At 40.5% G+C, this 20,129-nt stretch overlaps 1 protein-coding gene across 1 annotated transcript; it reads right to left on the bottom strand.

The window, feature by feature from the left end:
- Positions 1-2,502: 2,502 nt before the first annotated feature.
- KRT20 (keratin 20) lies at positions 2,503-12,301 on the bottom strand. Its single transcript, XM_040245405.1, has 8 exons — positions 11,866-12,301; positions 9,358-9,440; positions 7,618-7,774; positions 7,122-7,283; positions 6,818-6,943; positions 4,767-4,987; positions 3,788-3,819; positions 2,503-3,281 (listed from the first exon to the last, which is right to left on the bottom strand). Exons 1-8 carry the CDS (start codon positions 12,253-12,255, stop codon positions 3,184-3,186), a joined length of 1,269 nt encoding a protein of 422 aa, XP_040101339.1. The 5' UTR covers positions 12,256-12,301; the 3' UTR covers positions 2,503-3,183.
- Between the last annotated feature and the right edge of the window lie 7,828 nt (positions 12,302-20,129).

Below are 20,129 nucleotides of genomic sequence, written 5' to 3'. Positions count from 1 at the left end.
TGAGCCATGAGGGGAGCCCAAGAATACTGGAGTGGGAAACCTGTTCCTTCTTCAGGGCATCTTCCCGACCCAGGAATCGATCTGGGGTCTCCTGCATTGCAGGCAGATTCTTTACCAGCTGAGATACCAGGGAAGCCCCATACCTTAAGTTGGAATTGTTATTTGAGCGTGTAATCAGGTACCTGAGATCACTCCCAAGTGAGTGAGAGTGAGAGCAGAGGGTATCCTCAGCTAAAGTTTTGATTTTATATCATTTCATTTTTTTCTTTTTATATGTTGTAATGACTCTGTGTGGAAATAATTCCCAAAGCCCAGGGAAAAAAATGTTCTCTCTACCCTAACTTCACCTCTAGGGATTCTCTCTGCATTGGAGAGCTCCATGTCTGCACTGATAATCTCATATAAAGTCACGAAACACATTGATGATAATTCTAATGTATAATAAACAAACCTGTTTTTACTAACTACGAACCTGCCCTGGATCTGTATGCCTGTCAGAAATTGGATTGTCCTGTTCTGGTTCTTAGCTCCTGTAAGAAGTACCTAGGCAGATACAGAGGTTAATGCTTAACTGTCACACAGTTGCTACTGGTAGAACTGGAGATAGAACCATCTGGTTCCACGAGTATGTATGGTCTCATCTACTTTCTTTGAAAGATTACTTGGAAGAAACTAGAGAGTTAGACCAAAAGGCAAGGATTGATCTTCATTTTTTATGACAGGAAATTGAGTCAAAAATAATAGTCCCACCTCTTTTTAAACAAAACATCATTATTGTTATAAGACAATGACCGTGTGTAGTGAATTTCAAAAGCATCTCCTGTAAGTTTTTTATTAGTTAGACTCACAATGACAGATATTTGTATGTTAGAGCTTCAGACTCTTCCGGAACTTGTCTCAGGACGTGAAAAAGAATTCACTTCTAAATATTCTTAACATCTTTAAAAGCAATTTACTAACTAAAGTGACTTGGAAGGAAATTAAGAAATGAGAAAGAAACCTCTTTACTATTTTGAAAAGTAATAGATTGAGAAGGGATGAGAATATCTTTTCTGACAAAGGCTGTGCTGAATCAAATCTTGTGTGTGATGTAAGCTGGACATTTGTGATAACTGGATATTGTAAGTGTCTGGCTAGTGAAAAATGACAATTAGTAAATGACAAAACAACTAAGGATAGGCGTTCATTTCAAGTGTGACTCAGTAAGTGTTTGTCAACGTAATTAGTTGCTGAATAAGATATGATGACTTTAGACAAACAGCTCTGAGTTCAAACTTGCTCTGTTACTTGATAACTGTGACTTTGGGAAAGTACTTTTTGGTGTCTTCATATATAATTCTCATTTGTCCTGATGTGTAAAATGGGAATAATATGGTAGGTCAAAGCAGGTAAAATTGCTATTTCTGAAGGTCAAAGATGACCATCTATTGGCATCTACCTCACAGGTAGAAGACTTTCATTGTAAAGATTAAATGGGAAAGGCATATAAAATGCTGGCACACTGTTTAGCTCATAGGAAGTGCTCAGTAAATGTTAGATATTACTATCTTAAGTGAATCACATTATTATTTTCAATATAATAATCACTCAAAATCCTATTTATTTATAAACATGAATATTAAAATTTAAATTTGAGCTATCCATTTCCTAGAACACAATGATAGAGGGCAAATTAATTTTTTCCTGGAAACATTTGCAAGGCAGTTATTACTCACAAAAACGCAAATTTAGTGAGAGGTAGAATTTAGAAGTCTCATTGGAACACAGTATGTGACCTTTCGTATCTGGTTTCTTTCACTTAGTATCGTGTTTTTAAGGTTCGTCCCTGTTGTAGCATGTATCGCACTTCATTCCTTTTTATTGCAGAATTCTGTTCTATTGTGGGGCTTCCTCAGAGGCTCAGTGGTAAAGTACCCTCCTGCCAATGCAAGAGACACCGGAGTCAGAGGATTTGATCCCTGGATTGGGAAGATCCCCTGAAGGAAGGCATGGCAACCCGCTTCAGTATTTTTGCCTGGAGAATCCCGTAGATAGAGGAGCCTGGCGGGCTACAGTCCAGAGGGTCACAACGAGTCAGACATGCCTGAAGCGACTGAGCGTGCAGCACTATTCTGTTGCTGAGATATACCACACTTTCATCAGGTGATGGGCAGCATTTGAGGTGTTTCCATTTTGGGGCTGTTATAAATAATGCTGCTATGAATATTTGTATCCAAAAGAACACACTGTATGATTCTGTTTATATGAAACGTCCAGGTTAGGCAAATCCATAGAGGGAGGAAGTGGATTAGTGGTTTTCAGAGGTTGAGGGGAAGAGATTTGGAGGGACTGCCAAAGGAGCTTCTTTTTGGAGTGACGAAAATGCTGTAAGATTAGATAGTGGTGATAGCTGCACAACTCTGTGAACATGCTAGAGACAGCTGAATTGCATACTTTATTATAAAAAATAGTGAGAAACATTTCATAACATACGATTACCACATAAAGAAAGAGAGCACCCGATGAGGATTTATGCAGTTTATTATCATAAGGAGAAGTATTCTGCCTTGAGAAAGGTTTTGCTAATTTTGTTTTTAGTCTATTCCCATTTCAAGCATAATGTGCTTCATTCTTATTCTGCTCAGCGTTTATGATTGGAATTTGACTCTCAAATTATTCAGAGCCGAGTTGAGTTTTAAAGACAGCCAAGACAATAAGGGGGGGGGGAAGCAAATATAATTTAAAGCTAGCAGAATTATACTGATATTAAAAATTCAGTGAGATTAATCAAGAAATTGACTCAAGAATCCAGGAAACCCTGAAAGGAGATTTTTGCAATTCAGAAATGGGAGGTGTTAGAGAGGTTCATTTGTAATTTGCATCGCCTCCTCTGCTTTGTAAGGTTTAGTAACGATATTAGGTGGTCTATAGCTTGTGATTAATGCATTTTGTGTTAAAGGTGGCAGTAATGATATTTTAAATATCCCAGTTATTATTGGATTTCATTCTTGCAGGCAATTTACTCAGCTTCTCTGAGTAAAACATTTATATTCAATTACAGAGACTAGTAAATGGACTCCCCTCTCCCCACTCTAATCACCAAGAAACATTAATAGTGCTTTCTGATGCCAGTTTCTTGCAGGGAGTGAAAGTTATAGCTACATTTCTTTCAAAACCTCAGCAGCATCACTTTCTGCCAGCCCTTCATATATTTTCTTCCACTTCGTTGACTTCAGATGACACAACCTTGCCATCCACTACTTCTTGTACGACTGTCTTAATCTTCCTGGTTTTCTTTATATCTGAATTGAGATTTAAATATAAAATGTTAATTCAAACCCAAGACGCTACTATTTTAGAATACTCAGCTTTAAATTATTATTTTGTATGTATTTCCTTCTTTTAGAAAGGAGTTGAACCCATTCTCTTTCTGAAATGATCTTAAGTCCATTTTCTAAATACATGAGAAAAATTTTCTACTCTCCCCACTCCCCACAAAAGAAATATGTCATATTGAATTAAGTAAAATGCACATTTTCATCTTGTTTTTCTCTTTTAGGATCTTAGGATGTCTCAGGACAGTAATAAGAGCCTGGGCCAAGAAAATCACCCCATCAATGGGAATGTGAGAAATTTCCCATATGGAGGGTTTCTGTATATGATGTGCCCCGAATTCAGAATCCGCAAGATGATATCTGTTTACTTAAGAGCCGACTTTCCTTTACTTTTCACCAGTGGCAGATAAGTGGTAAACTACTGAGTGAAAATTCAGTCTTATAGGAAATGTGTAAGAATTTAGAATACTTACCTCTCTCATCCAGAGTGCTTAATTGATATTCTCTAGTTTTGTTTTTCGTTTTTTTAAGAAAAAGAAAAAAAAAAAAGAAAAACAGAAAAATGTGTTATTGCCATTTTGCAAATGAAATGCTCTCCTGCCTGTTCTGCTTAAAAATAAAGTCTGAGTGATGTGTGTTTTACTACTGTTTGTCTTTCCCCCCTCTTTGCAGCGCTTGCTCCTTCGAGCTGGAGTGTCTTACTTTTTAACTTGAAAAATCCATAGCTTCAGAAATGACTGGTTTAACATACACTAGGGATCTTTAATTACTAGATGTTTCTGTAATTAAAATAACAAAATTATGAAGGTGGTTTACATCTTGTGTTCTTTTGTTGCCTTTCGTGGGGGTGGTATTTGAAGACAGTTGCTGCTACCGCACTGATGATTCTCAGACTGGTTCCTACAGACCTCTGTGGCCTGTTTTTCAATTCATGATCTTGCAATGAGAACTCTAAAAAGTTACAGGGCTTTCACTTGGAACTCTGCTCAATGTTATGTGGCAGCCTGGATGGGAGGGCAGTTTGAGGGAGAATGGATACATGTATATATATGGCTGAGTCCCTTTGCTGTTCACTTGAAGCAATGACAACATTGTTAATCGGCTATACTCCAATAAAAAAATAAAAAGTTTAATAAAAAATTATAGTGCTTTCAATTATGTATTAATCATAAAAATTAACACAAGCATATCTGTGTCAGATATGCTTAACCATCTTCTATCTCAGCCCTACAGTATGACCTCAAGCACAAAGGATTAGTATTTTTTGGGGGGTGTGTATACTGGTTGGTAAATTTTTGTTTTGTTGGTGTTGTTGGTGGGGGTGTGTGTAGTTGTTTTTCAGCTAGGGATTACTTTGGTGCTGGGGAAAGAGTTACAGAGTTTAAGGTATGGACATTAAAATAGAATAGCGGATAGACATCGACATCTATCCTTTGATTCTAAGAGCCTTACTTGACATCTTCTCCTTCCAGAAGACGGCGGTAGGTAGCAATTTCCTGCTCAAGCCGGATCTTTATGTCAAGGAGGATATTATATTCATGGATCTGGCGTTCTGTGTCCATCCGAACCTGCACCAATTGGCCCTCGAGGGAGTTTAGCTGTGCCTGGATTGTGGCCAACTGGCTCCCATAACGAGCATTGGTCTCCTCTAGTGTATGCTCCAAAGCTTCTTTCTACGAGCACAAGAAAAAGTGGATGCTTCTTATTTGAGGATCTGATTTAAGAGGTGCCTCGATGTTAATTTCTCTTGAGAAGAATTCTTTTATCTAGTCATTGTGGGAATCATGCATATTTCTAGCTTTATCTCCCACTTTTTCCAACTAGGCAGCCTCAGCCAATCAACAGGGATCACTGGCTCTTCAGGTTTTTGTTTGTTTATTTGAGTTTGCACTCTGTGGTATATGTATTTTTGTTCTCTGTATTTGCTTCTCCTCACTGTGATTTGTAGTGCCTTTCCATTAGGAGGATTGGACTTGCTAAACCTGTTGATGGTAGGCTTGATTATGTGAGTTTCTTTGGCTAATGAAATGCAAGTGAAACTGACGAATTCATTTTATGAGGAGACAGCTGTAAGAGCTATCACATAGTCTAGCTATTGCCCCTTTCCTTCTGGCACAACACTGGCATGTCCACTTACCCTGGAGTGGAAAAGTCATGGAGCAGAGCTGAAGCCAGCCCATGATGGATGTAGTGTTGTTGTTACAGGGAAGAACAAAATCTGACTACATGTTGGATCTGTTTCTTTTACTTTAACCTTTGCTTCCTGTTGCTTTTGTTCACTGTCTTATACATAATGGCCTGCCTCAGGGAGCCATGCCTCTCTGCCTGAATGTTAAACCTAAGTGCCTTTGCTTAAGGAAACATCCTTATCCTGTCCACCTGTGGTGGTTTAAACACTAAGTAGTGTCCGACTCTTGCAACCCTATGGATTCTAGCCTGCCAGGCTCCTCTGTTCATGGGATTCTCCAGGCAAGAATACTGGAGTGGGTTGCCATTTCCTTCTCCAATGCATGCATGCATGCTAAGTTGCTTTAGGGATCAAACCCGGGTCTCCTGCATTACAGGAAGATTCTTCACTGATTTCCCTGGTGGCTCAGATAGTAAAGAGTATGCCTGCAATGCGGGAGACCTGGGTTCAATCCCTGGGTCAGGAAGATCCCCTGGAGAAGGAAATGGCAATCCATTCCAGTGTTCTTGCCTGGAGAATCCCATGGACAGAGGAGCCTAGCAGGCTACAGTCTATGAGGTCGCAAAGAGTTGGACATGACTGAGCAACTTTACTTTCACTTCTTTACTGACTTAATTACAAGGGAAGCCCTGTCCACCCATATGTAAATGACTACAAGAAAGAAGAAATTAACAGCCTTCCTGAGGCTAAACATTCCAGGAGATATTTGTAAGACTTATGACCTTTTTACTTTGTTTCCTCACCTCCTCCCCATCTCTGTTCTATGAAAGAAACTGGCATCCAGACCCCCGATGAGATGGTTATTTTGAGACATTAGTCTGCCATCTTCTCAGTCTGCCAGCTTTCCAAATAAAGTCTTTGTTCCTTGTCTCAACACCTGGACTCTGATTTATTGACTTGTTGTGTGGTGAGCAGAGTGAGCTTGGACTGAGTAACAGTTATTGTAAGCCATTGTGATTTGAAGGTTGTTACCACAGCATAATTCATCATGAGTTGACTGATATGCTTAGCCTGGAATGTCTTGAGCCCTCTTCTCCAATTAAAAATTGCGCCTTACTCTTTCCAGTCTACTTTAAATGCCACTTTTCCTGTGACATCCTCCAACTCTACTTTGACCTCTGCATTCTTGCAGTGTCTTGTCCTTTACTTTGACTTCTTTCTGTCTTTTCATTATCATCAGTTGTTTGATGTGTTTTCCTGACTGCTCTGCAAAGGGAGGGATTATTTCTTATAGGTATTTGCATTTCCAGAGTTCCCGATACAGGTGCTTAGTAAACACACACCCCGTGAGAGTTGAAAGTTAGATGTGCTTTACCATACTGAGAAGAGACTGGAGCTCTATTTCCAGGACCTGGTGGGTGTGTCTCTGCTCTTTTATTTGATCCTTGTTTCCTTTTAACTCTTCGGTGCTCACTGTGACTTGCTTTTGCAGATCATTAATCTAAAGTTCCAAAATGAAAAAAAAAAAGGAATGAAAGAAAGAAAATAAGGAATAAAGGGAGGAAAGGATGGAGGGAGGGGTGGAGGGTGAGAGGAAGGAAGGAAGGAAGGAAATGAGTTATCTGGTTTTGGAAGACAGCTTCCTCACATTTGCTTACCCATTAGAATTATGCTATTACCTGTATCTCAAACTGTTCTTTGGCTTTCTGAAGGTTCTCTTGGGCCAAGGCATCATATTTCTGCCTCATTTCATTCATGATGGCACCGAGGTTCAGGCTTGGCGCAGCATCCACCTCTACATTTACATTATTGCCCAGATGCACGCGTAGGCTTCTCACTTCCTGCAGGGGTGAAAATTCCAACTGGTTATAGTCTGAAGTACATTCTCAGATGAGGCTATGCAGAAAAGACATAGTAAATCTTAAGGCTTCTTTCCTTGGGGATGAGTAATAGAGAAAGAAAACAACTTAGCTAAGGCTTATTATGGTTCAGAGACTGCTCTAAGTCATTTAAACCTGGCAGCAGCCAGATTGGAAAGATGTTAAGGCTCATATCAATCTTGTTGTCATCTTTTTCACCACCACCACAATCACATCTTCCTCTTTTCCCTCCTCCTCCTCGTTATTATTAGAGCCATTCTATCATTTCCAACACCGCTTCTGAATATTTTCTCACCTCCTCATGTTCTTTTTGGAGGAGATGCAGGTCTTTCGTCAGCTCTTCAATTTGAATCTCCAAGTCTGCCTTCTTTAGAGTTAAGTCATCAAAGACCTTTTTCAGGCCATGAAGATCAGCCACCACTGTTTGGCAAATCCCCAGCTCAGCTTCATACCTGTGAATTAAGTAGTATGGAGAGATAATTGAGTTCTTCTTAAGCCATTATAGAAGAGATGATCTTAAAATGATAATAAGATCAATCTTTATGTGGTATAAGAAGAGATCAGTTTCAGTACATCACTGTGTCTGATACATTTGAAAAAGTTCTGGAGAACCTTGGGCTCAGATCATTTGCTTTATAGTGTAGTCTCTGTGATTTGGAGTGATTGGTAAAATAACCACTCTGAAATTACTTTTAAAATTTTCTGAATTCTGGAATATATTGTTTTAAAAGTTAAAAATTGCTCTAATTACTGTGTTAGCAAAGGATTCACATTATCGATATTAAATAATGGTTAGTAGAAACAGACTCATGGACTTAGAGAATGAATTTATGGTTTCCAGGGGTGAAGATGGGGGGAAGGAATAGTTAGGGAGTTTGGAATCGACATGTACATTGCTGTATTTAAAATGGATATCCAACAAGTTCCTACTTGTTGGTTAGCACAGAGAACTCTGCTGAATGTTATGTGGTAGCCTGGATGGGAGGGGAGTTTGGGGGAGAATTGTTATATGTATATGTATGGCTGAATCCCTTTGCTGTCCGCCTGAAACCATCATAACATTGTTAATTGGCTATACTCCAATATAAAATAAAAAGTTAAAAAAAGTTAACTAAAAAATGGGTAGTTAGATTTACTTAATGAATGCATATGACCAGTTTATTTTTATTACTTTGTAAAAAGATGCATTCTCTTTATGATCTTATATATTCCCATTTTTATTAAAATAGTAAACTTTAAGAAGTGATAATGCAGTGAGACTCCCAGATGCTGACTGGAATTAATGAGCTTTTACTGCTTTAATTTCCAGATCTGCTTTCTCATTTCTTTCTTTTTGATCCCTTATAGCATTATAATGCTGTGCTTTTAAACCACAAAAGACTCTTCAATGCCAATGTATTATACAAATTCAGGATGAGGAAGCCCTAGTGTGGAAGCAGTTACGAGGAACAGCTCTGATCGCATGTAATGTGATGTGACTACAAGAAAGTGAACACAACTTGAACTGCTTTAATCAACCTGGTTCTTTGGTTGGTCAGACCTTACTGTAAAACACTGTCAAACTGGAAGGATTAAGAGTCACCCCTGGAACTTCTGTCATTTACTTGAAGGAACATGGATGACTCAGAGAATCACTAAGCATAGATAAATGACTCTCTAGATAACAAAAGGGTATAGGCAGAAGGGAAGTTGTAAACTGCCTTCCTATTACTCCAAAGAGCAGAATTAGTTTCAGTAGGTGAAAAGGTAGAACTAAAAAAGAATGTTCTAGCAGTCAGAGCTGACCAAGGAGAACAGTAGTAATTACTAGAGGTGTTCATTTACACTCTGGGTGTCCGTATCTTAGGACTATGGGAGGAGAAGTCCAGTCCTGATGCTAGATCAGAAAGCTTCTAACACCCTTTTAACTCCAAGGTTCTGATACTATTCAGTGGGAGCTCCTTTGCCAACAGTGCTGTGGGGAGTCAAGTGTCATGAAGGCCCACTGAAAGGCCCTCCTTTTCAGGAAGAGTCAGCATGGTATCAGAGAACCTACTTCAGCCTGAAGTCCTCGATAGCCAGTTTAGCATTATCGATTTGCAGGACACATCGCGCATTCTGCAGTTGAGCATCTTTAATCTGGAAGATACACCAGAAAGAGTGACATCTTCAACTGGACAGAAGTCTAAAATTATTGAGTTGATCCTCAGATACAGCCTCTCTCGAACTGAAGACAATGTTCATCTCAGGGATTGCCACATGAAAATAGAAAGGAGAAATATTGGGTTGGAGCTTTAATACACTAGATTCATAAAATGCAACTTGAGTCCTGAGGGTTTGGTCAGTTTCCGTATGACTCTACAAATGAAGAGCTTAATTCAACTTGAGCCATCAGACCTTACTGAGAGCCTTGTCTTTGATGTTCCTGCTTAGAACCTTCCTCTTAGCCCCTTTCACTTGGTGAGCTCCTCCCTCCTCTCAGCCTCAACATCATTGCTTCAAGGAAGCCTTCACTGGTTTCCTCAAAACAAAGCTGGATGAACTGCCTGTGCTTTCACAGGCCTACATAGCCCTCCCTTTATCCTTCCATGTGGGACAATGTTGCCTTTGTCCATATTTGTTTTCCCCCAAATCACATTAGGGCTTCCCTGGTGGCTCAGATGGTAAAGAATCTGCCTGCAATGGGAGAGACCTGGGTTTAATCCCTGGGTTGGGAAGATCCCCTGGAGGAGGGCATGGCAACTGACTTCAGTGTTCTTGGCTGGGAATCACCATGGACAGAGGAGCCTGGCGGGCTACGGTCCATGGGGTCTCAAAGAGTTGGACATGATTGAGTGACTAAGTACAGCACACAAATTGCATTATGTTCACCATCATATTCCCCAGTGCCAGCTGTTGCTGCTGCTAAGTTGCTTCAGTCGTGTCTGACTCTGTCTGACCCCATAGACGGCAGCCCACCAGGCTTCCCCGTCCCTGGGATTCTCCAGGCAAGAACAATGGAGGGGTTGCTATTTTCTTCTCCAATGCATGAAAGTGAAAAGTGAAAGTGAAGTTGCTCAATCGTGCCCAACTCTTAGCGACCCCATGGACTGCAGCCTACCAGGCTCCTCCACCCATGGGATTTTCCAGGCAAGAGTACTGGAGTGGGGTGGCATTGTCTTCTCTGAGTGCCAGAACTTAGTGTCTATTAAATACTGGCTGAATGAATGTACACTTGCTATGTGGTGTTAACCTGTGTAGGCACTGGGGCTATTGTGATGGCGAAGTCCCTGATCTTAAGAAGTGGTTACCTAATGTATGAATCCTCTAAGATGCATATAGATCAGAAGTCTGCTTGTAAAAGATGCTATGAAGGCATGTCTCTTTCAGTAGATCTAGTCCTGGAGAGAGCAGTCTTCTTTCATATACTGGGCCTGCTCAGGTAACATTTGGCTGTGCCTGTGTGTTTAGGATGGCCTGAAATAGCTTCATAAACATGACTCATGCGATGGCTAGGGGAGAATGGTTGGCTGATTTTGAATATTTTAGTGAGAGCCTGAGAAAAATGAGCTGTTGGCAGAGGGGCAATTTAAACACCTTTGCCTTCACATCCCCACAGTTCCAGAAATCCCGAAGTAACTTCCTGTAGAATCAGAATCAAATTGCACTGATGTTTAATATAATTCAAGAAAAGAGAGACTTGCTGGCAAGTAAGTGGCCTTTGCTCTAAAGAAAGAGGAATGTTAAAATAGAAATGAAAATGAAAGGAACAATTTTCTTGATTAGATAAGAATTTTAAACCAGAGTAAGTGTTCTGTGTCACATTTTAACATCTTCAGTTAGGAGCAAAGTCTTCTTTTATTCCACGTTATTGATAAAATGGAGCACTCCACCTTTCTGGTATGACATGGGAGCAGGTATGATTCCAATAAATTTGAATTGGGGCAATAAAACATTTTATGACTGTTGAAGTGGTTTCTGAACTGCTTGGTGAATGAATGATGATCAGATTATTAAACATTTAAAGAGTATTTTAAAACTCGGATATCATTAAGACCTATGCCCATCCCCATTACCACCTTGAATCATTTCATCATTGAAATTTTTGATCCAGTATTCTGACACTTGTGGAGCTTCCCTGGCGGCTCAGACAGTAAAGACTCTGCCTGTAATGCAGGATACGTAGGTTCAATCCCTGGGCTGGGGAGATCCTCTGGAGGAAGGCATATTCATTTGGAGGGCAACCCACTCCAGTATTCTTGCCTTGAGAATCCTATGGACAGAGGAGCCTTGCAGGCTACAGCCCATGGGGTTGCAAAGACTGGGACACAACTGTGCGACTAAGCGCGCACGCACGCACACACACACACACACATAAAGTCATCTTATTATGTAGTCAGGTTCTCTAGCAATAAAGGTAGATGGCATATAAAATATAGCATATAAAAATATGCCATTTTTATAGATGCGGCATTTAAGCCTAATTTGCTTTACAGTGCCCATTTGGACCACCCAACATATATGCCCTTTTTGACGTATGATACAGCTGGACAGTGGAGAAGAAAGCAGAAGTATCCTGCCTCACCTGATCTCGCAGCTCTTTGATTTGTTCCAAATATGCACTGTGGTCCCGACTGGTGCTAGGTGTGTTGGTTTCATACCAATGCTTGATCTGCAGTTCAAGGTGGGAGTTGGACTGCTCCAGCGACCGCACTCTTTCTAGGTAGCTTGCTAGGCGGTCATTTAGGTTCTGCATGGTCATCTTTTCATTGCCAACAAACAGGTTTCCTCCAGCAGGGTCGCTCCCATAGTTTAGCATGTGTCTAGACGTCGAGATGCGGGTGCCGTGGCCTCCAGCCCCTCCATACACGCTGGGTGCGACCCCCCTCCTATATATGGAGCTGCTCATGCTGAGCGCAGGGCCCTGGGAGGAGGAACTCAGGCTTCGATGGAATCTTCTCTGACTGAAATCCATTGGGGGTTCTAGGAGGAAGCAGCTGTTGTAGCTTCAGGATGGATGGAGCAGAGTCCGTCTCTTGGTCGTGGATGAGCTGCCCTTTTATAGAACTCACAGGAGAAACGCCTCCTCTGCTGGCAAGTCACTTTACGATTGACACCACAATCCACCTTGCCTTGCCTCTTTTCTTTCCCCTTTGTACAGCAGTCTGTTTAATACCATTCCAGAAATTACCACTAGAGGCCTTTCTCAGAGGCTTTTCTCAGGAGTGATTTCTTTTTTCAACAGAGGAAACAAAGGGAAATTGGAAAGTATTGTTTTAGCCTTTGCACCTGCCTTGGCACATTTTCTTTCATCCTAATGTACACATAAAGCATATTTGCAATCTCCATGAATAATTTATCTGAAAAGAAAGATGTGTGTACATAATAGTAAGTCACACTAATGATAAAAAAACAATGTTTAAAAATGAAAAAAATAATCTTTTCTTCTTTTTGGTGAGAACATTTAAGTTCTACTTTTTAAAAAATTAATTTCAGTTATACAGTATAGCATTATCTGTATAGTGTAGTATTACTACAGTATAGTATAGTATTAGTAATAGTATAGTAATAGTATTAGTAATAGTATAGTATTACTACAGTCACCATGTTTTAAATTAGGTCTTCAGAACTTACTCATCTTACAACTGAAAGTTTGCATCCGTTTACCAACCTCTTCCATTGACCTCATCCCTCCACCCTCCAGCCCCTGGCAACTACTTTTCTACTCTTTTTTCTACGAGTTTGACTTTTTTTTCTTTAAGGTTCCACATGTAAGTGATATCATGCAACATTTGTCTTTCTTGGCTATTTCACTTAGTATAATGCCCTCAAGGTCTATCTATGATGTTTCCTGTTCTTATATTCTTCATTATCCATTCATCCACTGATGGACACTTAGGTTTTTCCACATCTTGGCTATTGTAAAGTGAAGTTAGTGAAGTAGCTCAGTCATGTCTGACTCTTTGCGACCCTGTGGACTGTAGACTACCAGGCTTCTCTGTCCATGGAATTTTCCAGGCAAGAGTACTGGAGTGGGTTGCCATTTCCTTCTCCAGGAGATCTTCCTGACCCAGGGATTGAACCCGGGTCTCATGCTTCAGTGAATATGAGAGGGCAGATATCCCAGAGACAGTGATTTCATTTCTTTTGAATATATATCCAGAAGTGAAATTGCTGGATCAGAGAGTAGTTCTATTTTTAATTTTTTTGAGGAACCTCCATATTGTTTTACACAGATGCTGTACCAATTTACATTCCCACTAATAGTGCACCAGTGTTCTCTTTTCTTTACATCCTCACCAGCATTTGTTATCCTGTCTTTTTGATGATAACTATTCTAATAAGTGTGGGATCATATCTCATTGTGGTTTTGATTTGCGTGAGAAACATGGTATTGATAAGTCACTCTTCAGAATCTCTGTTCTATGCTTTTTTGGGGGCTAAGTTTATCCTGTTAAAGGGTCATATTTTAGAAGACAATTAAAATACTTCATACAACCACAAAATCTCAAATATTTAAAGCAGGAATAAGACACTTATACTTTTGGAGATATAATTTAGGGAAATGAATTAAATGAATGTAGGTGGATTATATGCAGGTCAGGAAGCAACAGTTAGAACTGGACATGGAACAATAGACTTGTTCCAAATAGAAAAAGGAGTACATCGAGGCTGTATATTGTCACTCTGCTTATTTAACTTATATGCAGAGTACATCATGAAAAACGCTGGGCTGGAAGAAGCACAAACTGGAATCAAGATTGCTGGGAGAAATATCAATAATCTCAGATACACAGATGACACCACCCTTATGGCAGAAAGTGAAGAGGAACTAAAAAGCCTCTTGATGAAAGTGAAAGAGAAGAGTGAAAAAGTTGGCTTAAAGCTCAACATTCAGAAAACGAAGATCATGGCACCCGTTCGCATCACTTCATGGGAAATAGATGAGGAAACAGTGGAAACAGTGGCTGACTTTACCCTGCAGAAGGAAATGGCAACCCACTCCAGTACTCTTGCCTGGAAAATTCCATGGACAGAGGAACCTTATAAACTACAGTCCACAGGGTCGCAAAGAGTTGGGCACGACTGAGCGACGTCACTTCACTTCTTCAAAATCACTGCAGATGGTTACTGCAGTCATGAAATTAAAAGATGCTTACTCCTTGGAAGGAAAGTTATGACCAACCTAGATAGCATATTCAAACGCAGAGATATTACTTTGCCAACAAAAGTCCGTCTAGTCAAGGCTATGGTTTTTCCAGTGGTCATGTATGGATGTGAGAGTTGGACTGTGAAGAAAGCTGAGCACCAAAGAATTGACGCGTTTGAACTGTGTTGTTGGAGAAGACTCTTGAAAGTCCCTTGGACTGCAAGGAGATCCATCCAGTCCATCCTAAAGGAGACCAGTCCTGGGTGTTCATTGGAAGGACTGATGCTGAAGCTGAAACTCCAATACTTTGGCCACCTCAGGTGAATGTTATGCCCAGAGTCTGAGTCCCCAAAACTGAGAGAATAAGATGTCCACAGCAATGCAAAAGCATGAAGGGGTTTTATTTCTAGCTCAAGCTAGGGCTCCCACCACATCCAATGCAGTGGAGTGGAGCAAGAGCCCCAAGCCCACATTTACAGCAGTATTTATAGGTTTAGAACAAAGACAGAGAGTTGGCAAGGGCTGATTGGCTGCAGGAGTTTCCTGGTATTTACTAATTGGCTATTGGCTGCAGGGGGATGTCTTTTACGTCCTGATAAACTCAAACCAGGTTATGGGGAGTATGCTGATTAGACAAGTCCTGGCATCCATGGGGATGACCTCACTGGGCAATGACTCAGCTTTTCCTGTGAGTCCTACCTTAGTCCCTGAAGCCTATCATGGCATTTGTTAGGTCCCAGCAGTGAAGAGTTGACTCAATGGAAAAGACCCTGGTGCTGAGAGGGATTGGGGGCAGGAGGATAAGGGGATGACAGAGGATAAACTGGCTGGATGGCATCACCGACTCGATGCACATGAGTTTGGGTGAAGTCTGGGAGTTGGTGATGGACAGGGAGGCCTGGCGTGCTGCGATTCATGGGGTCGCAGAGTCAGACATGACTGAGCAAATGAACTGAACTGAGGTGGATAGATGATTTGAAGTCCCCTCACCTCCCCACCTGGATGTAATGTCCGAAGACTAAACAAAGTGTTTAGCTTTCTCTGTCATTGCCTGGCTTTAGGTCTTCTTCTCTAGAGACTTGGAATAGATACTATAGAGTTTGCGCCTGACCTGGTGAATGGGGAAATCTCTCTCCCTGGGTAAGGTCAGTGTGACACCGTGTGATGGACTCTGCTCCAGCCATCCTAAAGCTACAGCTCTTCCCTCCTAAAATCCTCAGCGGATTTCACCTGCAGAATCTTGCACAGAAGCCAGATCTTTCCCATATATCTCCATACTGACAGCACGAGCAGAACAATTCCATGCATAGGAAGGAGTGTGTGCAGTGCCTGTGGCTACACCCTGCCTGCACAATTGGACTGGAAGCCACTGCAGGTGTGTTGACCTCCAGGCTCATTTGAGCTGGGGGTGTGGTCTCACCGGTGGGGATCCGAGGACCGGGATTTGTTTGCTCCACCTCATTCAAACTCCCTGACCAAAAAAATTCATACCTCCCTTGAAGCATTTAAATTGTTTCCTTCATCACGTTAAATGGAAGCGATTGGGAAAATCACAGAAAAATCTCCATTGATTCAATCCTGATCCTTGAGTTGAACTGAGATTTGCATATGATTAAAACAAGCAAACAAACAAACAAAAAAAGAAAAACTTAAGAACAGTCACATACAAAGTCCCTGTACATTCTTTCTGAATATTTTGGAATTTACTTGTATTAGTGGCTTGCTTTTGTTGTTGTTGTTGTTGTTTTTCTCTGAAACCAATAGTTTTTTTACTTTTGAAGTTGAATTTTTTTTTGGTAAATATCTAAAATAAGATGATACAATATTATTTTTCTCTTATAAACAGTATACTTCATTTGTTTTCATTGGAGTATAATTGGTTTACCATGTTGTGTTAGTTTCTGCTGTGCAGTGAAGTGAATCAGCCATATGTGTATATATATATATATATATATATATATACACATACACACACACACACACACATATATATATATATATATATGCCCTCCCTCTTGGATCTTGGATCTTGTATCTTCCTCCACCCCCACCCCCATCCCACCCATTTAAGGTTATCACAGAGCACCAAGTTGAGCTTCCTATGCTTTATAGCAAGTTCCCACTTTACACATGGTAGTGTTTATACATCAAACATAATCTCTCAGTTTGTCCTGCCCCGCCCCCCTCCATGTCCACATCATGTCATTCTCCTTGTCTGCATCTCTATTCCTGCCCTAGAAACAGGTTTATCTGTACCATCTTTCTAGATTCCACTGCTGCTAAGTTGCTTCAGTCATGTCCGACTCTGTGCAACCCCATAGACGGCAGCCCACCAGGCTCCCCTGTCCCTGGGATTCTCCAGGCAAGAACACTGGAGTGGGTTGCCATCTCCTTCTCCAATGCATGAAAGTGAAAAGTGAAATTGAAGTCGCTCAGTCGTGTCCGACTCTTAGTAACCCCATAGACTGCGGCCCTCCAGGCTCCTCTGTCCGTGGGATTTTCCAGGCAAGAGTATTGGAGTGGGGTGCCATTGCCTTCTCTGTTAGATTCCACATATATGTGTTAATATATATTTGTTTTTCTCTGACTTACTTAACTCTGTTATGACAGACTCTAGGTCCATCCACATCTCTACAAATAACCCAATTCCATTCCTTTTTATGACTAATACTCCATTATATATATGTATATGTACCACATTTTAATCCATTCATCTGTCATTAGACATTTAAGTTTTTCCTGGAGATGATAAATAATGCTGCAGTGAACCCTGGGGTATATGTATCACTTTGAAATATGGTTTTCTCAGGGTATATTGGCTTAAAGGTCAATATTCAGAAAACTAAGATCATGGCATCTGGCCCCATCACTTCATGGCAAATAGATGGGGAAACAGTGGAAACAGTGGCTGACTTTATTTTTTGGGCTCCAAAATCACTGCAGATGGTGATTGCAGTCATGAAATTAAAGGACGCTTACTCCTTGAAAGGAAAGTTATGACCAACCTAGACAGCATATTGAAAAGCAGAGACATTAGTTTGTCAACAAAGGTCCGTCTAGTCAAGGCTATGGTTTTTCCAGTGGTCATGTATGGATGTGAGAGTTGGACTGTGAAGAAAGCTGAGCGCCAAAGAATTGATGCTTTTGAACTGTGGTGTTGGAGAAGACTCTTGAGAGTCCCTTGGACTGCAAGGAGATCCAACCAGTCCATTCTGAAGGAGATCAGCCCTAGGTGTTCTTTGGAAGGAATGATGCTAAAGCTGAAACTCCAGTACTTTGGCCACCTCATGTGAAGAGTTGACTCATTGGAAAAGACTCTGATGCTGGGAGGGATTGGGGACAGGAGGAGAAGGGGACGACAGAAGATGAGATGGCTGGATGGCATCACTGACTCGATGGACGTGAGTCTGAGTGAACTCCAGGAGTTGGTGATGGACAGGGAGGCCTGGCATGCTGCGATTCATGGGCTCGCAAAGAGTCGGACACGACTGAGCGACTGAACTGAACTGAACAGGGTATATGCCTAGTAGTGGGATTGCTGCTGCTGCTGCTGGTGAGTCACTTCAGTTGTGTCCAACTCTGTGCGACCCCAGAGATGGCAGCCCACCAGGCTCCCCCGTCCCTAGGATTCTCCAGGCAAGAACACTGGAGTGGGTTGCCATTTCCTTCTCCAGTGCATGAAAGTGAAAAGCGAAAGGGAAGTCACTTAGTCATGTCTGACTCTTCGCGATCCCATGGACTGCAGCCTACCAGGCTCCTCTGTCCATGGGATTTTCCAGGCAAGAGTACTGGAGTGGGGTGCCTTTGTCTTCTCCGAGTGGGATTGCTGGGTCATATATTTTAAAATAATACTATGTATTAGACTTCACTTCAGTTATGAAAGTAAACATTACAAAACCAAGTTAAACCTATTTCATGCACTTTATGGTATATATATGGACAGTTCTTACTTATATTTTTATCCATTCAAATATGCATCAGTCAACACTCACTGAGAGTTCACCAAAAATGACTGCATACCCTGCTATTTATTATAGAGCTGAAAATTACCCTGTACATGGTTGTCCCAGCTAAAATCTGTAATGAGGAACTTTCTATAAACTCATGAACTGGGTTCTTTTTATATATGTGTATTCATAAAAGTAATGTGGTTTTTTGTTGTTGTTTCATGGGGGAAAGGGAGGTTGTTTGACTGCAGTCATTGGGACAGTGTACTGTTTAAATTGTACAAGTTTTGTCCTGAGTTAGTTTCAGCTAAGAGTTTTATATACTGACATATGTGATAAAGGTAGACAGACACATTATTTAAATCAAGTTTTATAATTAGAAAGGAATATAAAGTACAGTTGTTAAACATGAAAATTTTGTTCTCTAACACAATTCTTCCTTATGACTGGAACCAATTTAGTTTAAGTGAAAGAGTTAAAATCTCATGAAAATTATTAAAATAATTTTTAATTTTTTGGAGAAATAACTTTGTCTATGTGTTATTCCACAGATTTTTGGCTAGTATTTATACATTTTTGAGAGTTTACATTTAAACTAAAATATGATTCAGTAGGGTTATTAATATGGGGTTCAGTTACCCAACCTATTTGTTTGTTGCAGTAGAAAAATTCATATTTAGACGATTTCCACATGTTTGGGTAAGGACAGGAGAATTTGCTGTCTCTATTACACCAAGTTCTATGCTTTATATTGGCAGATTATTATATCTTATAATGCGACCATAGGAAATCAGGCTAGTATTTCACAATAATTAATTTTTCTGAATTATACCTAAGGACTAGATACAGATCCTATTAACTCTTCTTAACATACAAATCATGAGTTTAGAGCCCTTGATATTCCAGTCTGTTGCATGACTGTATCTGTAAATAATTTTTAAGATCCCAACTTTCTTGTAACTAATAGGAAGTAAAGTGCATTTTGCCCTCTGAGATAGACTTTGTTAAGGGCATTAATGATTAATATTTAATTATGGCTGTTAATTTGGCAAGCTGTCATAAGTACTATAGTTTCCAGAGGACTTTCAATTTTTTTCCCATCATGGAGAAGCTATTGTAACCCTGATGTTGTATGTATAGAGTCTGCAATCTCAGGGAGGTGTGTTGGTGGAGGGGAGAAGATAGAGACGTTCCCAGACCTGTCAGTTGGGATGCCTGCTCTCACTGGTTGAGAAGGATGACATATAGGAAATGTGGGTGTTTGTAGACATTGTGGTTCTAGATGCCACATGGAGTAAAGTCAGGAAAAAACATGACCTTCATGCTGGATGTACTTACTGGATTAGTTACAAGTCAAATGATATGATGTCTTCAATTTTCTTCAAAATAATGAGAGAGAAAGAGGTTGGGCGTACAGATGAAGGAAGTTTGGGTATGACTTATTTGTTGAAGTGGGAAATGAATGCTGCTGCGCTGCTGCTAAGTCGCTTCAGTTGTGTCCGACTCTGTGCGACTCCATAGATGGCACCCCGCCAGGCTCCCCCGTCCCTGGGATTCTCCAGGCAAGAACACTGGAGTGGGTTGCCAGGGAAATGGATATGTGGGGATTTATTATGCTGTTCTAACTACTCTGGTATTTGTTTGAAATTTTCTCTAGTGAAACATTTCGAGATACTGATGTAATAAACTTACATTATTGTATTTTACAGTTAATCACTCATATTCAAGTTTTTTTTTTTTTAAACAAGCCAC

This window comes from Oryx dammah, unplaced genomic scaffold (assembly GCF_014754425.2).
Source record: "Oryx dammah isolate SB20612 unplaced genomic scaffold, SCBI_Odam_1.1 HiC_scaffold_8, whole genome shotgun sequence".
NCBI classification, from domain to species: Eukaryota; Metazoa; Chordata; class Mammalia; order Artiodactyla; family Bovidae; genus Oryx; species Oryx dammah.
This window is presented reverse-complemented; position numbering and strand designations above follow the sequence as displayed.

What these genes read in the sequence shown, in the direction of transcription:
- KRT20 (XM_040245405.1), bottom strand. Translation starts at nt 12,255, where the DNA reads ATGGATTTCAGTCAGAGAAGATTCCATCGAAGCCTGAGTTCCTCCTCC. An exon ending in CTGGAAGGAGAAGATGTCAA is followed by an intron (nt 3,820 to 4,766) that starts GTAAGGCTCTTA and finishes AAACAAAACTAG; the next exon opens with AGAATATCAATTAAGCACTC. An exon ending in AAGCACTCTGGATGAGAGAG is followed by an intron (nt 3,282 to 3,787) that starts GTAAGTATTCTA and finishes ATCTCAATTCAG; the next exon opens with ATATAAAGAAAACCAGGAAG.